The sequence below is a fragment of the Acipenser ruthenus genome, chromosome 22 (genome assembly GCF_902713425.1).
Source record: "Acipenser ruthenus chromosome 22, fAciRut3.2 maternal haplotype, whole genome shotgun sequence".
Lineage (NCBI taxonomy): Eukaryota > Metazoa > Chordata > Actinopteri > Acipenseriformes > Acipenseridae > Acipenser > Acipenser ruthenus.
In genome coordinates, this window is record NC_081210.1 from 8,801,441 (window position 1) to 8,821,997 (window position 20,557).

At 38.1% G+C, this 20,557-nt stretch overlaps 1 protein-coding gene across 3 annotated transcripts in view; it reads right to left on the reverse strand.

Annotated features, from left to right (window-relative positions):
- Window positions 1–418: 418 nt before the first annotated feature.
- mad1l1 (mitotic arrest deficient 1 like 1) overlaps window positions 419–20,557 on the reverse strand; it is a 246,651-nt gene continuing 226,512 nt past the window's right edge. For 2 of the 3 annotated variants that reach the window (XM_058995955.1, XM_058995957.1), the window contains exon 18: window positions 419–2,627. In XM_058995955.1, coding sequence (XP_058851938.1) covers window positions 2,469–2,627 — 159 coding nt within the window. In that variant the 3' untranslated portion in view covers window positions 419–2,468. The remainder of the gene's footprint in view (window positions 2,628–20,557) is intronic. The other variant, XM_058995958.1, reaches the window with a different exon arrangement.

Sequence of the window (20,557 nt, forward strand, 5' to 3'; positions counted from 1 at the left end):
CTCACCTATAACTTCAAATGTTTAATGAGGCTTTTTAAACAAATATAATGAAACATTTTTTTTCAACTTAGCTATTTCAGAACCAATAATGGGTTGCTGATAACTTTTCCTATTTTTGCTTGGTCACAATTGCTTAATTTTCTTAATTTACTCTTTAAAAGACTCTTCCACCAACACAGCGTAACATAATGAACCATCTTGTTTAATGAAAACTTTATTAGATTCCTTCCAAAGCGTATTCTGGCAAATTGGACACCAGTGCTCAGGGATTCCTAATGCATTATTGGATGAGCAGCCTTGAAATAACAGTCCATTCGCAAAAGTAAATTAATGAACCACAATTCAGTTCTGTGTACAAGGATGCACAAGGAAACATCACATTATTGACAGAGGAAAAAAATTACCACAGAGCATGAAATAAATTGACTTTGTAAGTTTCTTTATTGTCATAAAAGTTCAAAATCTACAATATTGCAGATTAGGGCAGTAAGACAGACATAAAAATAGGAAGAAAGACATGCATAGAAAATAACCTCAGTTCTGTGACAAGGCAAGAACCCATCTGTTGTGTTTAAAAGATGAACAGTCACTATGCAATTCCACAGCACACAGTTTATAACAAATGTTCAAAATGAATTACTCTAGACTCCCCTCTCTCTGTGCAAGTCTCACTCTCTCATGTAGGGGAAACACCTAAACTAAGGAATATGGGACTCGATTACAGCATGTGTGTGTGTGTGTGTGTGTGTGTGTGTGTGTGATTATTCAACTAAAGAGTGCAGAATTTTATTTTTGTATATAAAATAAAACCAACCAATATAAGATCTGATTTTTCTCTGCGGCAGTCCAATCATAAGTGAGCGGAGGTGGCACAAACAGTTGAAGGTATTCTCTGCCTTGGCTGACTGTTTTGAGTAAGTTTAACCAATGGAAGAGTCAAAGATCTGCCCTGGTTTTGCAGCTGTCTGATTATGAGACCAGAGGTGGGACATAAATATGCTAGGCTCTAAGCAGTGTAACAACAGCTGAATTTTGGGAAAGTATTTACATCATTCAACATAGCATTGATGAAGGTATGTTTGTTTCCTTGATTTGTTGTCTTAAATTATAGATGGTAAAGCGTAACATTATATTCACTTAATGAAATAATAATAAAACAGTTGGCCACAAGAGAAACAAACATTATTACTATCATTACCACTCCACCATTGGAAACGCATCCTAGGTACAGATGAATCACCAGGAATGTATCTTAGTTCCTTTCCATGGAGCTACCAATTTTACCATCCTGCCATGAACACCACTGAACAACGATGCATTTGCATTTATGCATTTATAGTTGGATTATCATCAGTTCATATTAGCTATGGTACCAAAGATCTATTTCCCCTACTTCAGTAGCATTTTGTAGGCAGGATATCTGAGTAAAAAGCAGTCTAGAAATAATACACTTTGTGATGACTGACCAATAAAAACTACCTCCCCTTCGGTTTGTGAATTTGTTGCCCTTTGTGTCTCTCAGCTACTTCATACAATCCGCCTCTCCCTGTTTGCGAATGGGACAGACGTGGACTCCCTTCATCCCTGGAATATCAAACTATTCAAATATATTCATGTCTTGTGCTGAATCGGGGAAAATAATCGTCGTGGTCTGAGCTTTGTTCTTCAAAGCCATCAGTCTGTTCATGCTGTATTTGCCTTTATTCGCCTCACTTTCAACAGCTCTGTTATTTACTTAAGTGATGGCATTATTTGTTTTATGCATTGTTTGTCATAGGTGGTATGCCGAAAACAGAACTGCTGTTGATCAGTAGGTGCTCCCCAAATCTGTCTGCATATATAAGCTGGTTTACCAGTTTGTAAGTTTAATACTACAGTGAGACCTGCAATAGTGCCATGTTATCTGATTCAAGGTGTAACTAATATTCTACTTGGTTTTGCTAATGTGTAGTCTTTGTCTTAGAAGTACGAAATAGAGGTTATAATGAACCTAATAAAAAGCCATTGGCATGCACACCAGTAGAATATCAAAGACCCCAGACTGGAAGATAATGTAAACTGTGCATTATATGTAAAGTAATACAGAAGACTGAAACTTCTGCCTGACAGAATTATTCACTGTTGCAGGGGCATTATCTTTCATTATCGGCTTGAAAAGTAGGTCAGTAGGTCTGCCTCGATCATGTTTACTGGCTTTCCCAAGGTGTAACTAAACCCTTCATTTCACAAGCATGGACACAAATGTATCTACATTTGCCTAATTACCAATACACTTTTATTATTCAATGTGAGGTGGTTTGAAACTCCCCCCCCCCAAAAAAAAATAAAAAATTACATTACATTACAGCTTGCCTGAGTAAATCTCCAGCCTTGTGCAGAAATGTATCTAATCACAAAGAATCAGCCTATTAAAATGAATAGAACGGGTTTCCTTGCGGGGAAACCATGGCTGGAGCGAGGGGGCCGGGTCAGACAGATGTCTGGCGGCTGAAGAGGTCAAGGGTCACGGCACTGAGGAAGGCTGGGATGCTGTTCTGATGAAATAGGTGAAGGTCGATGAGTTCATGTAGAGTTCGGGAGAAATCTGTCTCAAGGAGCTGCATGCTTCCACCAGTCTGATTGTTAGCCTGCAAAACATTAATAAAAAACTAAATACATATAAAAAATAACATTAAACCCCCAATAAAAACAAAAACAATATTGATCCTGCAATGTGTATTAACCCTCTATACTGCAGAACGCCCATCCTGTAGATTACTGGAACGCCCACCAGCAGGCAGTGTTTTTTTTTTCAGGCGCTGCAATAATCATTATCGCATCAACATACTCAAATCAGTCTTCCGTATACACAGAAGGGATTCACTTGTGACCTGGAAGTGGAAATGACATCTGTTCACATTTTAACTTTTGAAGCTATCCATGAATGAAGTATACCAAAGAATACCAAGAATTCTGTGTTACTTATAATAAGCTGTGTTTGACTTTTTTGCCATTTATGTATTTTTACTTATACAGGAAAAGAAAGGTGTATAATCAAATGATAAGACGTTTACACATAGATCACACCAACGGTCCCAACAGCCAGAAGGCTGACTTACAGCAGGTTCCTGTCATGTAGGGGAGATACAGGCTAGAAGAGAGAAGAAATACATGGAAGGGGGATCAGATCGTGATGTGATATGTTCTCAATGTTTATTTCCATTACCTGTGATGTATAACAATCCATTAATGAAGTTATGTTTAGTTATCCTCATTTATATAAACGTGTTAAAAAAAAAAAAAAGCTTCTTATGATGTACTGCACTGAATCACAATACAGTATCAAATTATACAAATGCATTGTTGTTTATGCCATTTAAAGATTGTTTGTGGTAGTATGTGGTTACTTGTGGTACTTTGTGGTAATTAGTAGGGCTGAATATAATAAAGCAGGTGTTTTGTTGTATGTTGTTTTGTTGTATGCAAAAAAAAAAACATGTGTGAGCTCTATTTTGTATGTATATTTCTGTTTGTTGTAAATTCAATTTCAATAAAAATAAAAAAATACATAAGCTGCTTTTTGTTTTACAAAATGGGACCCTGCTTCAGGAATTTCATGGAATGGTGTAATAATACACAAACATTACTAAATGTGACAAAATATTTGGTTAGAAATTAATGGACCCCCTCCCCTCTCTCTCTCTCTGTTCATTCATTCAGTTAATTGAGTGATTTAAAAAAATAACAAAATCACTAAACCAATGTGACGAGGAAATAATTATGTAGTCCAATTCTCCTCACCTGTAGTGTAATAACTGCAGTGCATGTTATACACAGGGCACTTTTAAAAAAAATAAAATTACAGCACACTTCTATTGTTATTTTATGAATTAATAAATATAAGGGACTACAAATGTGTATGCTTGTATTAGACACGCCATGTTAGAGTAATGCAAACACATTATTGTATGTTTCTGTTGGAAATGGCATGTTTTCATGCACCCATACAAGAAAAAACAAGCCGTTTTCAATTTGAATATTCTACGTTAGAACCACTTGAAGATATGCTATACAGTATAAGCAATATAAATACTGTATGAAAAATAGAATTTTCTTTTGAAAATAAACTTAAGAAAGGACATTGCTAAGCTTACAAATGAAGGGCATGGAGATAGCAAGAGAGGCAGTTGCAGGAGTTTTGCTATTGGAAATCAATACAGAAGATAAATCTTTAAAAATACAGTTTTGGAACATAATAGTATTCTTATTTACCTCAAGATAATCTTTATATTATTTTGGTCTTGAACCTAAAAAGTTGAGTCAATATTTATAATCTATCTAAAATCTTCCTTTCAATGCAAGTGTATTTTTTTTGCCAAGTGAATAAAAGGGAAAACCACTATCACCCCACTGGAAAGAACTGATAAAGGCACAAACTCATAGTGCTGTCAGGCTTAAAGAAAAAGATGATAAAACAAGACCCCTTTTAATACTGTCGTGGACACCAGAGTCATGCTGGCTTTTATCAAGCTCTGGATTTCTAAAGAGACTTTAGGACAGAAATGTTCAAATACTATCCAGCCTCCTGCAGTGTCTTAGAAGTCTGCTTCCTCTAAGATAATATAGGAGGCTGTGTGGTCCCGTGGTTAAAGAAATGGGCTTGTAACCAGGAGGTCCCCGGTTCAAATCCCACCTCAGCCACTGACTCATTGTGTGACCCTGAGCAAGTCACTTAACCTCCTTGTGCTCCGTCTTTCGGGTGAGACGTAATTGTAAGTGACTCTGCAGCTGATGCATAGTTTAGTTTACACACCCTAGTCTCTGAAAGTCGCCTTCGATAAAGGCGTCTCCTAAATAAACTAATAATAATAATAACTTGCACAGAATGCAAATATCAGGGCACATTCTTTAGCTTTCCAACCACTGGTGAACCTTACATAATTACCCTACAATTGTGATAATGTCAGCGGTGACCTACATGCATAGCTTATTTTATTAGTGCTCATGGGTCAATAGTACTGTACAAGCAAGTAGAGCCAACGGCAAGCCTTATTACGTCTTTCCAAGTGCGCTCTCCTACAGCCAATATTAGCCCAAAAAACGTCAACCGCCACAGGCAGATGGGATGCAAATACAATGACAGCCATGGGAATCATTTCTGCAAAATAAAATAGTAATAATAATAAAAATGTAAATGCTCGTTTTGGCTTTAACCTTGCTGGACTACCATTCTTTACAACCCAAAGATTTTGGGGTCTGACTCACTGATTATTTAAAAATTACTTTCTTTGAAAGTCTTCTTCCCTAAATGAGACTGCAGTTACAACTCTTCCCAACAACCTTAATTCAATGGCATGGAACATCCACCAGTTTAAAGACCTGTGCAAAGATTAGAAAATTAAAGCATGAGCCACTGTGCTAATGATTTGTCAGCCTTCACCAAGTTAAAAACTAGAGAGCTCCAGTGTTGATAATTCCCATGATGACAGCACATTTCACAAAAAAAATCATTAAATATTGAGGGTAGTGTGTGGTCGTGAAACAACAAGGGAGAACTTAACTGTACAAGATTTGTATATATAAAACAAACTAAGTCATGTAGTCAAATGCTTCAGACAACACCTTCATCGTTGTAACAAAGTGATAATTGCAATAGCTGAACATTTTTACAACTCAAATTAATTTTCTTATAGTATTACCATCTGAAAGTATTTTTGCCCTTTCCAAACTCAGTTTGCGGTGAGGTACCTTTTCTCCTGACATTGTAGCCCTCCTGTGAAACCACAATTTGGCTGAGAAATGCATTACCTCTCCCTGGTTGCCCTGACCTACTTTTGTCAATGTTAAAAGGCTTTGAAAGGCTACATACGAGGACGTGGTGTTTGAGTCCTGTCAGTTTAATTTTATAACCAGTAGGAACAGGGAGAGCAAAATCACTGTATTTTCTGTGTTAATAGTGCTATGGTTATCCATGTGATGTCAATCACATTTAGTATGTTCTTTGCATCAGTGCATGAACAACTGAACTGTACCTCTATTTTATCACTAAAAAAAAAAGAAAAAACATGGAGAGTGGAGGGGGGAATGGCGGGGGGTTGCAGTCATCTGGCATCTAGTGAGACACCAGTCCTCAGACAACAGTTCCCCAAAAAAACAAATCACAAGTCCCAGACCAGTTCAGATTCATGAAGCATCTGGACTGCTTTTGTCCCTGGGACTCCATTATAGACCATGTGTAAGTCATTTTGGTTGGTTTGATTTTGTAACAGTTCCAGCTTGCACAGCTCGACCTTCAAAACTTCCCTTCCCTAAAGGTCCATTGCAGACTGACAGATACCAAGGTATGCATCTAATCTGTATTCTCACATTAAATCCTGGGGACTAAATTCTGAAAATGAGACTGAAAAGCAGTTTTTAAAAAGACATTACTTCTAGTTTACATCTGGCTTACTGACAAAACGCACAATCAATTATATGCCAACATTGCACCTAAAACAAAATTAAGTAACATTACCAAAGCATACCCCTAAATAAGAAAACAGGTAATTATTATTATTATTTATTTCTTAGCAGACACCCTTATCCAGGGCGACTTACAATTATTACAAGATATCACATTATACATTATTTTACATTATACAGATATCATATTATTTATTTATTTTTTTATACAATTACCCATTTATACAGTTGGGTTTTTACTGGAGCAATCTAGGTAAAGTACCTTGCTCAAGGGTACAGCAGCAGTGTCCCCCATCCTGGGATTGAACCCCCGACCCTCCGGTCAAGAGTCCAGAGCCCTATCCACTACGCCACACTGCTGCTCGTCATATTCCATTGTCGATTAATGCTGTCCTGCTAAAAAAAAAAATATATATCTAAACAGATAACAAAAAAAAAACACAATTTAATTTTGTACAGTTTAAAATAGAACACATTCTCGTTTACTGGAACCATCTTCACATACAGCAATTACCCCAATGAGGTAATTACCTAACAATAATGTCCTCATCTAAGGGTATTACTGTTTAATAAAACTACTAAATATCCTGTAACTGACATTTTGTTTTGCATTTTAGCTTATCATAGGTTTTGAAATTTTCCCATTAAAACTATTTCTTCAGGGGCCAGTAAAAGCTTTATTTTTAAAATGTGCATGTATTCTATTATTGATGTATATTGACCCCAATTTAACAGCGTCATAATGTTATCTTTAATAGTTTAACTAAAATAAGTTACTTTCCGTAATATTAAATAGTATAATCCTACTTGCTGCTGTAATTTTTAAAAGACGCTATTTTCTTGATAGCATCTTAAATTATAGTATTCAATCCCAAAGCTACTTATGTGATTCAGCTTCAAGTCAGTTACTACTGTAATAGAATCAGACCTCAGTGGACTGTGACCAAGGACTCAAGCAGACACACTTCTGCAGAAATATTTACACCAATAGCACCTACAATGTAAAGTACTGCAATACTACATACATTCTAGAACGTTCCAATCACTATATAGTTTAAAAAACAAAACAAAAAAAAAGGTCAAGTGCATTGTTTTGGAAAACCCCAGTTTGATTTTAAATATCACCTTATCAATGCTGCCATGCATATTAAGACCTATACAGGTTGTCAGTTACAATACATGACCTTTAGTAAGTGACCCATTAACTCAACAACTCCATCCCTGACATGAAAAATAAAAGTGGTTAAATAAATCTGTTAAAGGCTGAACTTTGAGAGGAAATATTCTATCAGGTTCACTACCGTCACTGAGCCATAAGATTTGTATCAAATCTGCCAGGATTGAGACTCAAAAATCACCTGGGCCCTTTTAAAAGATTAAACCTGACTGGGACTTACAGTTCACCGAGGTGTCCTTCTCCAATTACTGACATTTTGTGTGGGGGGGGGGGGGAAGGGTCTCCCATTTACCAGGGCTACCCTTTAGTCTATTGTGAACACTCCGCTTGATAAAAATATCCTTGCAATTCAACTCCCCCATGTATTGTAAATGTCATCGCGGGACACCTTGGAGATATTTCTGGCCATAAAGCTGGGCAGTCAGGCTCTTCTGCTAAAATACCAAAAACTTATTCATAAATAAAACAGTCAATACATCCTGATGGGACTGGATGGTCCAGTTTGTCCATTCCACGGATTGTATTTGTATGAAAGAAAAAACAGAAGGTTCCTTAGACTTCAACAGGTGGTATTGAAGGACTAGATCTCAAATCTGACTGTGTGACTCATGAGTATGTGATTGTGCAAGGGCTCTGTTTTGTTATTTTGGCTTTTTTTGAAATCCTAACCATCAATGTCATTGTAAACGCTGTGTGAAGTACAAATGGCTGTACCTCCCCAATAATTGTCATGGTCATCAATGATTTACATTTAAGAAAATACGTACTGTACAGTACAACACTACAAATTCCGTTCATCCCATCGACACTTAAAATCACGCAAACAAAAACTAGTAGGAATCACGTCACAAACATGGTATATGTGTTTTTTTAATGTATTAATTTTGTATTTAAGTTAATTGTGTCAGCATGCAAAAAAACAAACAAAAACAAACATACCTAAATTAGGGAAAAATGCAGTATGGAAATAGTTAATGATCTAAAATATCAACACAATTAAATCCAAGCAACCACTTAAGTGTCATTAAAATTAACAAAATTCAACATTATTTTTTTCACACATCATTATGTATTTCTATAATGTTCACAATGATGTTCTTACTAATGCATCTAAAAGAGGTCAACAATGACTAATCTTTTTTTTTTTTCAAAAACATTATGTATTTAACCTTTTAACCACACATTTCATTGCTTAGTGTGGCGAGTGTTTACCTTAAGTGCTGTAGTGAAGTATTATGCAGTCAAAAAAACATTTTTCGCCTTTGATATCTCACTTTAGTAAATGTTATTTATATTACTATTCTGAGTGCCCTTTACTGTACTTGCTGGGGAACTGCAGAGCTTTCATTCACAGACGTGCTTAACCCTTTGCCCATTATCATTTTGTCAGGTTATAACTCACACATGACAATTTTGACAACATACAAATCAATCTGCAGTTTCCACAGATTTGTAAGCATGTCAACAGAAAACATAAAACTAATGTCGGCAGCAAAACTCTATTGCTTTAAAAGAAGATTTTTTTTTTTCAATGGCTCTTCAAATGCATTTATCAACAGCACACAAAGACAAAACATATGCGTAGAAATGTCTTGGTGTTCACTGCGAAAGCAATGATTGAATATGCGAAGGTCATGACCTAATTACAGTGGGAAGAGTGGAAACGTTGGTTATTATCATAACCTTGGGCAGCAGTGTGGAGTAGTGGTTAGGGCTCTGGACTCTTGACCGGAGGGTTGTGGGTTCAATCCCCAGTGGGGGACACTGCTGTTGTACTTTACCTAGATTGCTCCAGTAAAAACCCAACTGTATAAATGGGTAATTGTATGTGAAATAATGTATAATGTGATATCTTGTAACAATTGTAAGTTGCCCTGGATAAGGGCATCTGCTAAGAAATAAATAATAATAATAATAATAATAACCACCTTAGTTGCCTAAAATAGAAATGAAACTATTAACGAATGAGTATTTACCACCTAAAGACCTGAATCCTGAATATTGTATACCAAAGCTGCTCTTTGAGCCTGTGACGCAGTCATGGCCTGCCTCCGAGGGCACAAAAGCACTGTGCTCACAGATCTCAGCATCATTTTTCCTTCAAGCCTGCTGCAATCATGGACACAGCGACCTTGAAGGTTAATGGTTACATTTTTATTTCCGGGAACCAGGGTTATAACAATAACGTACTTTCAAGTACGAAACGTAACCATTACCGAATGGGTGAGTGTACCAAAGCCTTCACAAGGGCAAGATTGCAGAGCGACCAGAATACTACAAGGCTAAGCCAAATGCTGCCTTGTGTGTTACCATTCGAAACCCCAGTAACAAGTAGCTGGGGTGAAAAAAAATGGAGGGAGAGTTTCACCTCTACCTGTGTTGAAAGGGTCGACCAAGAAGCCACCCTTAACACAATTGTTTCAAAATCAGGGTTTTGAGGATCCACGACATTAAGTCTGTAGAACCTAGTAAAGGTATGGGGAGCAGTCCACACCGCTGCATTGCAAATGTCTCCAATAGATACACCAACATCACACTGTGCCTCTATGAATTCCACTGCCACGATCAATGTCTAGGTAAAGGCACTCCGCCTGGACTGCAGGATGCGCCCTATAGCATGGACATCACCGGTTCGAGTCCAGGCTATTCTATTGCCGACCGTGGACGGGAGCTCCCAGGGGGCGGCGCACAATTGCCAGAGCACCGCCCGGGAGGGCTTAGCGGCTCACCACCTTTTCTTTAACCACTGGACCACACAGCCTCCTATTGCCGACTACTAAATTAAAAAAAAAAAAAAAAACTCTGAGTATCACTTATATTTGAGCATAAAAAGAAACTTATCACTTATATTTGGATAAAATTCACTAGATGTGATCGAAAAATGAATTAGACTGTTTTAGAGCAGGTGCAGTGACTTTTTATTGTGCCGATTACTAATTGACATCACGAAGACCCTGCAAAATGATCTGTCGATCTTGAGCAGGTGTTGTGACTCTTGGTCTCCCAGTTCATGGACTGTCATTGACAGTGTGTCTGGTTATACCATCTTGCCAGGTTTGAAATTCCTGGCTGTGAGCACCTAAGATGGCGAGCCACAGTATGCTGCCCTAGTCCAGCCTCCAACATGCCAACTGCACGAAAGCGCTGCTCTGTGATTTTCTTTATTGCTTTTATTGAAGTTAGCAATTCAACAGCTGAAATCACTACATATCGTGTGTCCAATCAACTGTCTCACTAATTAGATGATTAAGTGCATATGCTTCAGTCATAGTCACTCAAGCGTGTCATGGTTAAGGATGAATGGTCGAGTGATTAAAAAGAAACCAAAAACATTTTGTCAATGTTCATCATTTATATACCTTATTATATTTTTTTTAAATAAATGTGTTAAAATAGTGATACGTTTCTTTTGATGCTCGGTATATTATCATGCAATGTTGGCTCTGAGGATCAGCCTTGATTCGCATTCCCCAGTGCATCAGCATGCACAACATTTGAATGAATTGTGTTTATTTATTTATTTAAATGTTATATTTATTGGAGTTAATTAGTTCATTCTTTTCTGTTGAGTCCCGCTGGCATAATCATGTTCAGTCTATTTATCCATTTACTTTCTTTTATTCTTCTATATGTCACATTGTCTAATTTTAGCTGTTGTAATACTACAAACTTTACATAATTTATGTCATGTCCTTGACTGGTGAAGTGCTGTACTATTGACTCATTAATTTTCTTATTTCTAATTAATGAAAAGGTGGTTCTGATTTTTTTTTATATAAAGTTGTCTCTCCAACATATTTTATTTCATCACATTTTTCACAGGCTATTCCATAAACATTGCTATTTTTACAGTAGGTATTAGTTTTTAGTGGATATATGTTGTTCTTATGTTTAATTATATTTTTCACTTTTGTCCATGTATTTACACACTTTACATGTACTATTTAAAGTATTTGTAGAACCTATTCTGTCAATTGTTCTTTTATGTTTAGTGTGAACTAAAATATGACCTGAATGCTACAAAGTGGGGCCTTAAGAAATACATTTTCACTGAATTATGTAGAATCCACAAGTGTTTACAAACTATCTTAGAAATATTAGGCAAAACTTTAGATTAAGTCATTACTAATGGGACTCTTTTGACCTTTTTATCTCTATTTTTATAATCTAGTAGATTATCTCTTTAGTTTATCCACTTAACTTCATCTCTATAATTCTTTATTTTATATATATATATATATATATATATATATATATATATATATATATATATATATATATATATATATATTCACTGTGTTAAATGTTAAGGTTACTCAAGCAAAGTCCTCAAAAGAGAGGAAATTGCAAGTTAAGGCGTTAACTCTGTTATATTTTATTTGTATTGTTGCATTTTTCGAGTTTTCAATTAATAGCGCAGGGATTTCCCAAACAGTAAACTCAATTTCGGCTAATCCGTGTTTTTCACTAAATTCGCGCTCAAAGCAGTCCCAATCTGCAAGGATTAACTGTACACACACACACACACATATATGTATGTAGACTTTAAAAAAAGGAATAGGGATATAACTGCCTCAAGCTCCAAAATGATTGACTGTATGTGTGTGCTGCATGGGACTGCTTCTCCAGTATTTGTTATTCTTGCCTCAAGAGAACACCAAGTCCATACCTAGTTCTTCAGAAGGTAATCATGTATTCATGAACAATGGAATTGTACTTTACTGTCTGATTAACCATGTGGGTGAAGCCACGCTTTACTAAGCACGTTCCAGTTTATCCATATGTGGAGTATAAAAATAAAAGGTCCAAACATCTGACCTTACTATCCACGCTGAAGATGGCAGAAGCAGAAGCATTGTAACGTCTCAATATGCGGGGTCAAGGCTCAGTGCAAGGTTTGTCAACAGACACTTGGAAGTCTGATTTAGCTGGATTCTAACCATGATTGCAAAGCTCACTCTTCACTCCAAGACACTTGTCTTTTCAGTAGATGTAATTTCCCTAGATGTTATTAAAATGAGAATGTAGCATTGTGTAACCTTTGATCAAGAATAACTTAATATACTAAAATGCTGGCAAGACTCCTAACAGTTCCTGGTGCAAATGCATTGGGTTCAGATCACTAGGAAGATGACAATTTAGCTTTATACTGTAGAGAGCCACAAACGCCCACTGATTTCAGCTGGATCATGGATTGTTTTCCCCATTTAGAAACCTGCACAATCTTGTTACGATGCAGTGCCAATGTCAGATATCAAGTCAACATACAGTAAAGAAACTTACAATAAAACATGGGCTAGGCAAAGCATAAATAGCATTGCAAAGGTCATTTTTTAACTGCCACTATTCCCAACACATTAATTGGGGAAGCCCCTGGCTTGAAATCATTCCAGCAAGTTTCTAAGCCTACTATATAGGGTTTCTTTCCATGAAGTCAAAACATTGAAATGAGAAACAGCCCAGCCACTAGATTAATGATCTAAGGTGATCTGAGTGCAACACGTTTGAGGAGAAAGGCTCATCATGACTGACAGTATAATGTGCCAGGGCACGGTTAAGCGCTGAACTAGAGTGAGGAATGTGCCAGGTAGAATCAACACAAGACCCCCAAACAGGGAAGGAGGAAGAAGAGTTCAAGCAAGCAGCATGCAATAAGCTAAATGCAAACATCTTTGAAGCAGGGTGAAAGCCCACAGCTCATTATGATACAAAGAGAGGATATATCAAAGAACCTTCATGAGTTAAATTTAGAAAAAAAAAATATTGCAGCCTACGCAGGAACTTTTGCCTCTGGCTACAATGAGCGCTCCCTCATTTCTTCCTTCCTCCTTCTTTTTCCTTCTGATCATACTTGAGAATAAAAGAACAAGACACAAAAAAACAATAGCTCTATTCTTCTATAAGAATAAAAGGTTTTTGACTAATTATTTCTTCCCTGCTTCTTTATGAAATTGCTTACTCAATACAGGAGATGCGAGAGCTTAAATGCACATGCTTAGCAGCGATAAATGCTCCTTTCTTTAGATGATTTCAGCTTTAAAATGAAAAATAACAACATGTCTTTATTAAAACAGCTAATTCAATATCTATTAACCAATGTGTTGAATTAACAGTGCCAAAGGGTCAGCACAGGATTAAAAATCAGGGAAGATGACTGCACACAATTTAGCACTATTGGCAGATGCCTGCTCACAATTCAGCATTAGTGGCAAAGGCATACATTGAAAATTAACTTTGACCAACATTCTTTAGGACAGGGGTCGGCAATTAAATTTCATGGTGGGCCAAATGACCTGCGGGTAGCCGCAGAGCGGGCCACTTACACCCCCAACCCAATGAGGATTCCAATAACATAGCGAGGCACAAATGTAACGCAATGAAGCACTTAAAATAAAAATGTGTGCTACTTTTGAATTTACTTTATGTTTTGTGCATTCCTGTGTATGAGGGTTTCAGCCATAGTGAGACTTAAATGTAATACAATATGTCGTTGTATGCAAAGTCTGATCTACAAGCACTACAAGTAAAACTGCTTTCACGCTGTTTTATTCAAAGTCTCTCTCTCTACTCAATTCCTTCAATTAGCACGCAGCATGCCCTTTTATGGATGCTGACTCCGCCCACTCATCACCCATTGGCCCATTGATATCCACTCGCATTCACACACACACAAATAACGAACATGCAGGCAGGCTGCTAGGGAGAGAGATTAGCCGGCAAAACAGACTCGCATCATACACCCACTCACATCAGCAGACAACACAGGAAACATTATGTGCACAGTATACAGTTCGTATACAGTTCCACTGCTACTATATATGAAGATCCCACATGATAGCCTCCTTGCAGCAATATTACAGTGAAGTTCTGCTCTCGCTCTGCCCTTGATACAGTCCTGCCAGGCCTCGCAGGCCAGACAGTAGCATTTTTGCAGGGTAGCAGCTTTCAGGATGATGGCGATGCAGTGTATCCTGGGGAGGAAGTTCATTGGAAGAAGATAGACGCTTCTTTCTTAATGAACACAGGGCCAAACCCAAAGGCTCGCAGCGTTTTACATAGGTAGCGGTGGTCAACACGATCAAACGCTTTTTCTTGGTCTATGGAGACCAGCCCCACATTAAAATAACCCATTCTGGTCAAATAAAAAAACAACAACTTATTAAAAACAATTATTAAAAATTGACCATCCTGGCACACAGTATGTTTGATCAGTGTGAAATATAGAGTTCACTTTTTTTTATATTATTTTTAAATCGACACATAATAATGAGACTGGGCTCCAGTTAAGTTGGCACAGATGTCCCTTCTTTGGCAGCAGAGTGATGACACCCCAGCTGAGCAGCAGCTCTACAGCTTTCAGGCTTTCCTACAGCACCAGCAGCAGGTCTGGCCCCAGCTCCTTCCAGAAGCGCTAACAGAATTCAGCTGGCAGTCCGTCAATCCCTGGGGCTTTTCCAATGGCCATCTGCATGACGGCGGTGGTCAGTTCCTGTAAAGACAGCTGTGTTTCCAGACTCCCTTGCTCCTCCTGGCTCAAGATGGGCAGTCCTTGTAGCATCGTACTTGTGTCAGTCTGGTCACAGAGCTCTCTGGAAAACAGCTCAGTATAAAACTGCACCGCTGCCTCGCTGATCTCTTTCTGGCCAAGTAGCTCCCTGCCACCGGTCAGTCGGACACAAGTCAGCCGCTTGCTGCTTGCTCTCTTTTTTTCAAGTCCAAAGAAGATGCTTGTGGGGACAACCATGTCTCTGAACTCAATAAAACGGGATCGCACTTGTGCCCCCCGCACCTTCTCCTCCAGCAGGCTGCCCAGGGCTTGTCTCTGCTCCCGCAAGGTCTCCTGTGCCACTGTGCTCTGTTCATTTTCAAGCTTAAGTATCTCTCTCTCCAGCTCTCTCACAGTTGCGTTCAGTGACTCGGCGGCACCCAAGGTGTACTGCTGGCAATTTCTTAATTTAATTGAGTTTAATAATGATTTTGTTTAGTGTTGTGGTGGGATACTACCAGGAAATGGAGGGAAGGGCTGTCTAAATGATTTCATTACACCCACTGTGCATCACCCCATATATATATATATATATATATATATATATATATATATATATATATATATATATATATATATTATTGAAGATCAATAACATTCCATCATTGAAGGAGTCACTAAGTAAGCCACTGGTAATGTCCCAACTAAAAGACTGCTTGGTCATCAGTATGAAATGAACAGTGACAAATGTAATAAGGCAAATGAGCTTAATTTTCCATTTCATAAGGGAGAGATGGTCATTTTACAGTGCTTATCGTTTATAACGTTATTTTGCTAACAGTCTTGAAATGTGATCAATATCAGCCTCTGATCTGATAAACTTATTAGAAGGATATCAATGATCTTAATGATATTAGACAGGGTGCATCGGGTTACATAGGGTCTATGGCCAAATATTGAGTTGAGCTAAATCAAACACACCTACATCTTCTGAACAGATGTAGGTGTATTAAGATGAACACCAGTTCAGATAAGAATCCTATTGTCTTCCCCATTCCATACAGTACCTGCTTCACATTAATGATACAAGCACGTATAGGTGATGGGGGAAAAAAAACATAACTATTTCTACAAACACTACAAAATCACCCATTTTGATGTGTACTTATTATTTGTTTATTTAGCAGACGCCTTTATCAAAGGCGACTTACAGAGGCTAGTGTGTGTGAACTATGCATCAGCTGCAGAGTCACTTACAATTACGTCCCACCCGAAAGATGGCGAACAAGTGACTTGCTCAGGGTCACACAGTCAGTGAGTGAGCCGGGATTTGAACTGGAGACCTCCTTGTTACAAGCCCCCTTTTTTTTTTAAACTACTGCACAACATACTCTTATATACACAGAAAGACAGATTCAATCTGTAACCCTTTTCAGTCTTAGTGGTATATGTAAACATATGCCATCTGAAATCATGTTATAATCTCATGGGACACTGTAAAGCAATTCAGCATTTAGAAATGATTACCTCAAATGAAATGCATAGTCTTTGGAAATACCTAAAAAATGGCATACCTGTACTTCAAATTCTAAAATTACTCTATCGAGGAAAGAAATGAGGAACCCTCAGTAGTGTAGCAACTATTTTCTTTTGTTTTTCAGGACAATTCTAGTAAGATTGATGGCAGTTGTCTGTAACCCATTTCATTTGATGTCAGATAGTCGGACAAATAAAATAGGACTGCACAGAAAAAATGTCAACATGGTATTACCACTTTTTCAACTTTACATTTTTGTAGTTTATTAGAACAGCAGTAAGAAATAGAAAAAAAAAAGAATTAAAAAAAAATCAGCACAACTATCGTAAGTCTCTGTTGCTTTAATAGAAATCTGACGGTTCTACAACAAGAGGCAACATGGGATGGCTCATGGAGTAATTTATAATGCTTATTTTCAAGTAATTTATCCTGTTCAAGCCGTTTGTAATGCTTATTTTCTTTAGGATTGATGGCCGTTGATATAGGTGAGCTCTGAAGTGAAGGCCTTCAATCTTTCCCATGGTTCAATGCACACACTGGTGAGTACTGTATGCGTGTTACTGGCAGCAGGCTCTTTGTATTATATTTGACCGGGAATGGACTGGTAGAGTAATTTAAACAAGGAGACAGAATAGGAGCTAAGAAAATCATAGTTGCAGATCACACTTTTATAGTATCACTTATTATCCAATTTTGAATGACAAACTGGCTGCATTTGGCATTGCAAAACTGAACCAGAGAAAATAGCCTTTTAGCATTGACCCACATCTCAATCCTAGGTAAAGGCTATTCCGATTATCAACTGCAAGTGCTTCTTATCTGATAACCCGTACCAACAGTTCCATTGATTTTCAATAGAGAGGCCCACTTTTAAATTACAATTTACAAATGGCAGATGTAAGCGGGTAGCCGACAAGAGAATAAATCTGCTTGGCCAAATTGATTTTATACTGACAACAGACAAACACTCAACCAAGACTGTATACAAATAAATCTGTATTGACATTCGTTATTCTAAAGAAGCTGCAACCACATTATTGGGATTTAATGAGGTAAAAGGACACTCCAATCTAGATGTCCAAAAACTACATTAAAAAAAAAATCCTCCTACTACACTTGCTTGAGAAACACTTCTGCTCCCATTTTCTGTAAATATGAACCGACTTTGACACTATTATCTTAAGCGCCTGTAAATCAATAGTGGTGCATAGCCCTCGGGTCAGAGGGGTATATATTTCATAAAACTGTACGTGAAGGGAACATACTTAAAACATTATACTTTTTAATGTTCAAAATTATTGTAGCTTATCTAAAGAGACATACAAAATTGGCTATGTTCCACATTTGTTAAATGTACTGAACGGACATCATAATAATAATAATAATAATAATAATAATAATAATAATAATAATAATAATAATAATAATCATCATCATAATAATAATGCAGTGTCATTACCACTAGTCCTTTTAATGTACACTTACACCACTCAAAAGAATCTTAATATTTATAAAATAAGAAGTTCAGTATTTTCTGAAGAGAGGGTATTCCAAGTTCATTTGGGTTACATGGTGCCATGAAACAATGGAACAACCATAAAACAGATCCCTGCCATAACATATTGGCTTACTTAATCACATAACAAAAATTCTCAATGTGATATGATAACAGTTCTATTTTGGACCCTACCTAACCACTGGCTATTTGAACTCAAACTGCTGGAATGGCAAAACACAACACATTCAATACATTTAGTTCAGGATATCTTTATTTATGTATTAATTGTGTTTGTTAATACTAGATTAAAAAAATAACTTATCACAGTTATGGGAGAGGACCGAAGATCCATGTTGTCATTATATTTATATAATTATATTATATTTTCTAACCTAAGCATCTGCTATTAAAAGTAGAACTTAGTCCTTTAATAAAAGTGTAAATATTTAATGGACTCCAAGTCTTTACAGGCAGCCTGCCCACAGGGGCATTTGTATATTCAGGATTGTCAGCCCTTATTATTATTCATACGTCAAATCTAATGGCGTAAGAATGATCAAGACGAAAAAAAAAAACCTTAGGTTATTATCATAATCCTGGTTCCCTGAAATGTAACCATTACCGCATGGTTGTTTACCTCCTAAAAGACCCCTGAAAGTCAGCCGAACCTGTGAAGCAGTCATGGCCGCCCCAAGGGTATAAAAGGTCTGAACGCACACATCTCAGTCATTTTCCTTCAAGCCTGCTGTAAGAGAAACTCACCTCTATGCCTATGTTGTAAGGGTTGACTCGGAAACTGCCCATAACACTGTAGTTCCAAAGCCAGGGTTTTGAGGATCCACAACATTTAGTCTGTAGAACCTAGTGAAGGTATGGGGAATAGCCCACACCACTGCACTGCATATGTCTGACAGATGCACCCTAGAATAAAGCCCACAAGCTGCCATGCCCCTGGTGGAATGGGCAGTGTGCTTTTCTTGCAAGACAGCAGTGGCCCTCTTGATCAGTGGTACAAGCTCTACTGATAGGGAGAGCTTAACTGGCAGCAACGCCAGCTCCTGTTTGCCCACCTCTTCAGAGGCGGAAATGGAGAGCATGTCATGCTGCTGCCAATCTATCTCACAGCCACCTCCGTACCAGAGGGATATGGGGGGGGGGGGGAGCATTGTGCAGGTGTAAGAGATGCAGAGCGCTCTGTAGAGCTTTGGGAGAGACGTTTCTCCAGCGTGCGCTTGGAGAAAGTTGCACAAAACTTTTGTAAGTGCCTCCTTGGCGTGCTCTGGCCCCAGGCAGGTAGAGCATCTGCCGTGCTTGTCCTCAATAGGCACTCGGCTTGCACGTCTCGCAGGGATAAAACCCAGGCATGATACAAGCAGCAATGCAGCGTACAGTAAGCAATGTACAGGCGCTGCCTCAGCCTGCTTAAAGACAGCAACAGCGCTGGTCAAGACCCGAACAAGACCGGCTAGGCACTGGACAGGGGATTTAAGCACTGGTTGGTAGCGGGTCCAAACCACCGCGGTTTGGTACCGGTTCAGCAACTGTAGCACCGGGTCGGTACTGGTGTGGTAACCTCAGCCCGTACAGTACGGGTCCACCGGTTACCACAGGTAGCACGATATAGGGATGCCCACATGTACAAGCTACTGGCAAAACCACAGAGTCAGTACCCACACGAGACTGAGGGAAGCCTGCTTGTTAGGAGGTACTAACAGCCTTCGTACTGTGGATATGAGACTGCAAGCAATCTCAATCTGATGAATGTATCTTGGTCCAGCGCAGCGCTGCTGAGCCCAGAAGCTGTGCGTGTATTTCAGTAAAATAAATACAGAAAATATAACAAGAAAAATATTTCTCCATAAAAAACAGTAAACACAATTACAGTTCAGAAAATAAATGTCTCGTAACTGAACGAGAATTTTAATTTAACTCCAGCCGGAGCTAGCAGCCTGTGAGCAGATCACAATCAGCCGAGTTATGTTGCTTGATCCCTGGGAAGGAGCAACTCAAGCCACTGGCTTCATGCGGGCCACAAGGCCGCTGAGGGACGTAACAAACAGGCTGTAGTGCACAATATACAAGTAATTAAAAAAAAAAAAAAAGATTACAATGTAAATAACATAAATCACAAAAATTATGTAAACCACAATAATTAGCAAAAATGATACAGGTCATAAGCAACAAGTACTCATCTCATACCAGGATCCTGTCAGGCCAGATCTTGAAAGGAAAAATGGCGCTGAGATCTGTACGCACAGTCCTTTATACCCTCAGGGGCAGGCATGACTGCGTCACAGGCTCGGCTGAGCAGCTTTGGTTTATCTAGTCAGGTTTTGGGGTCTTTAGGGGGTAAACACCCATGTGGTGATGGTTACATTTCACACATGAAAGGGAACCCACCCTGCAGGAATCACAATA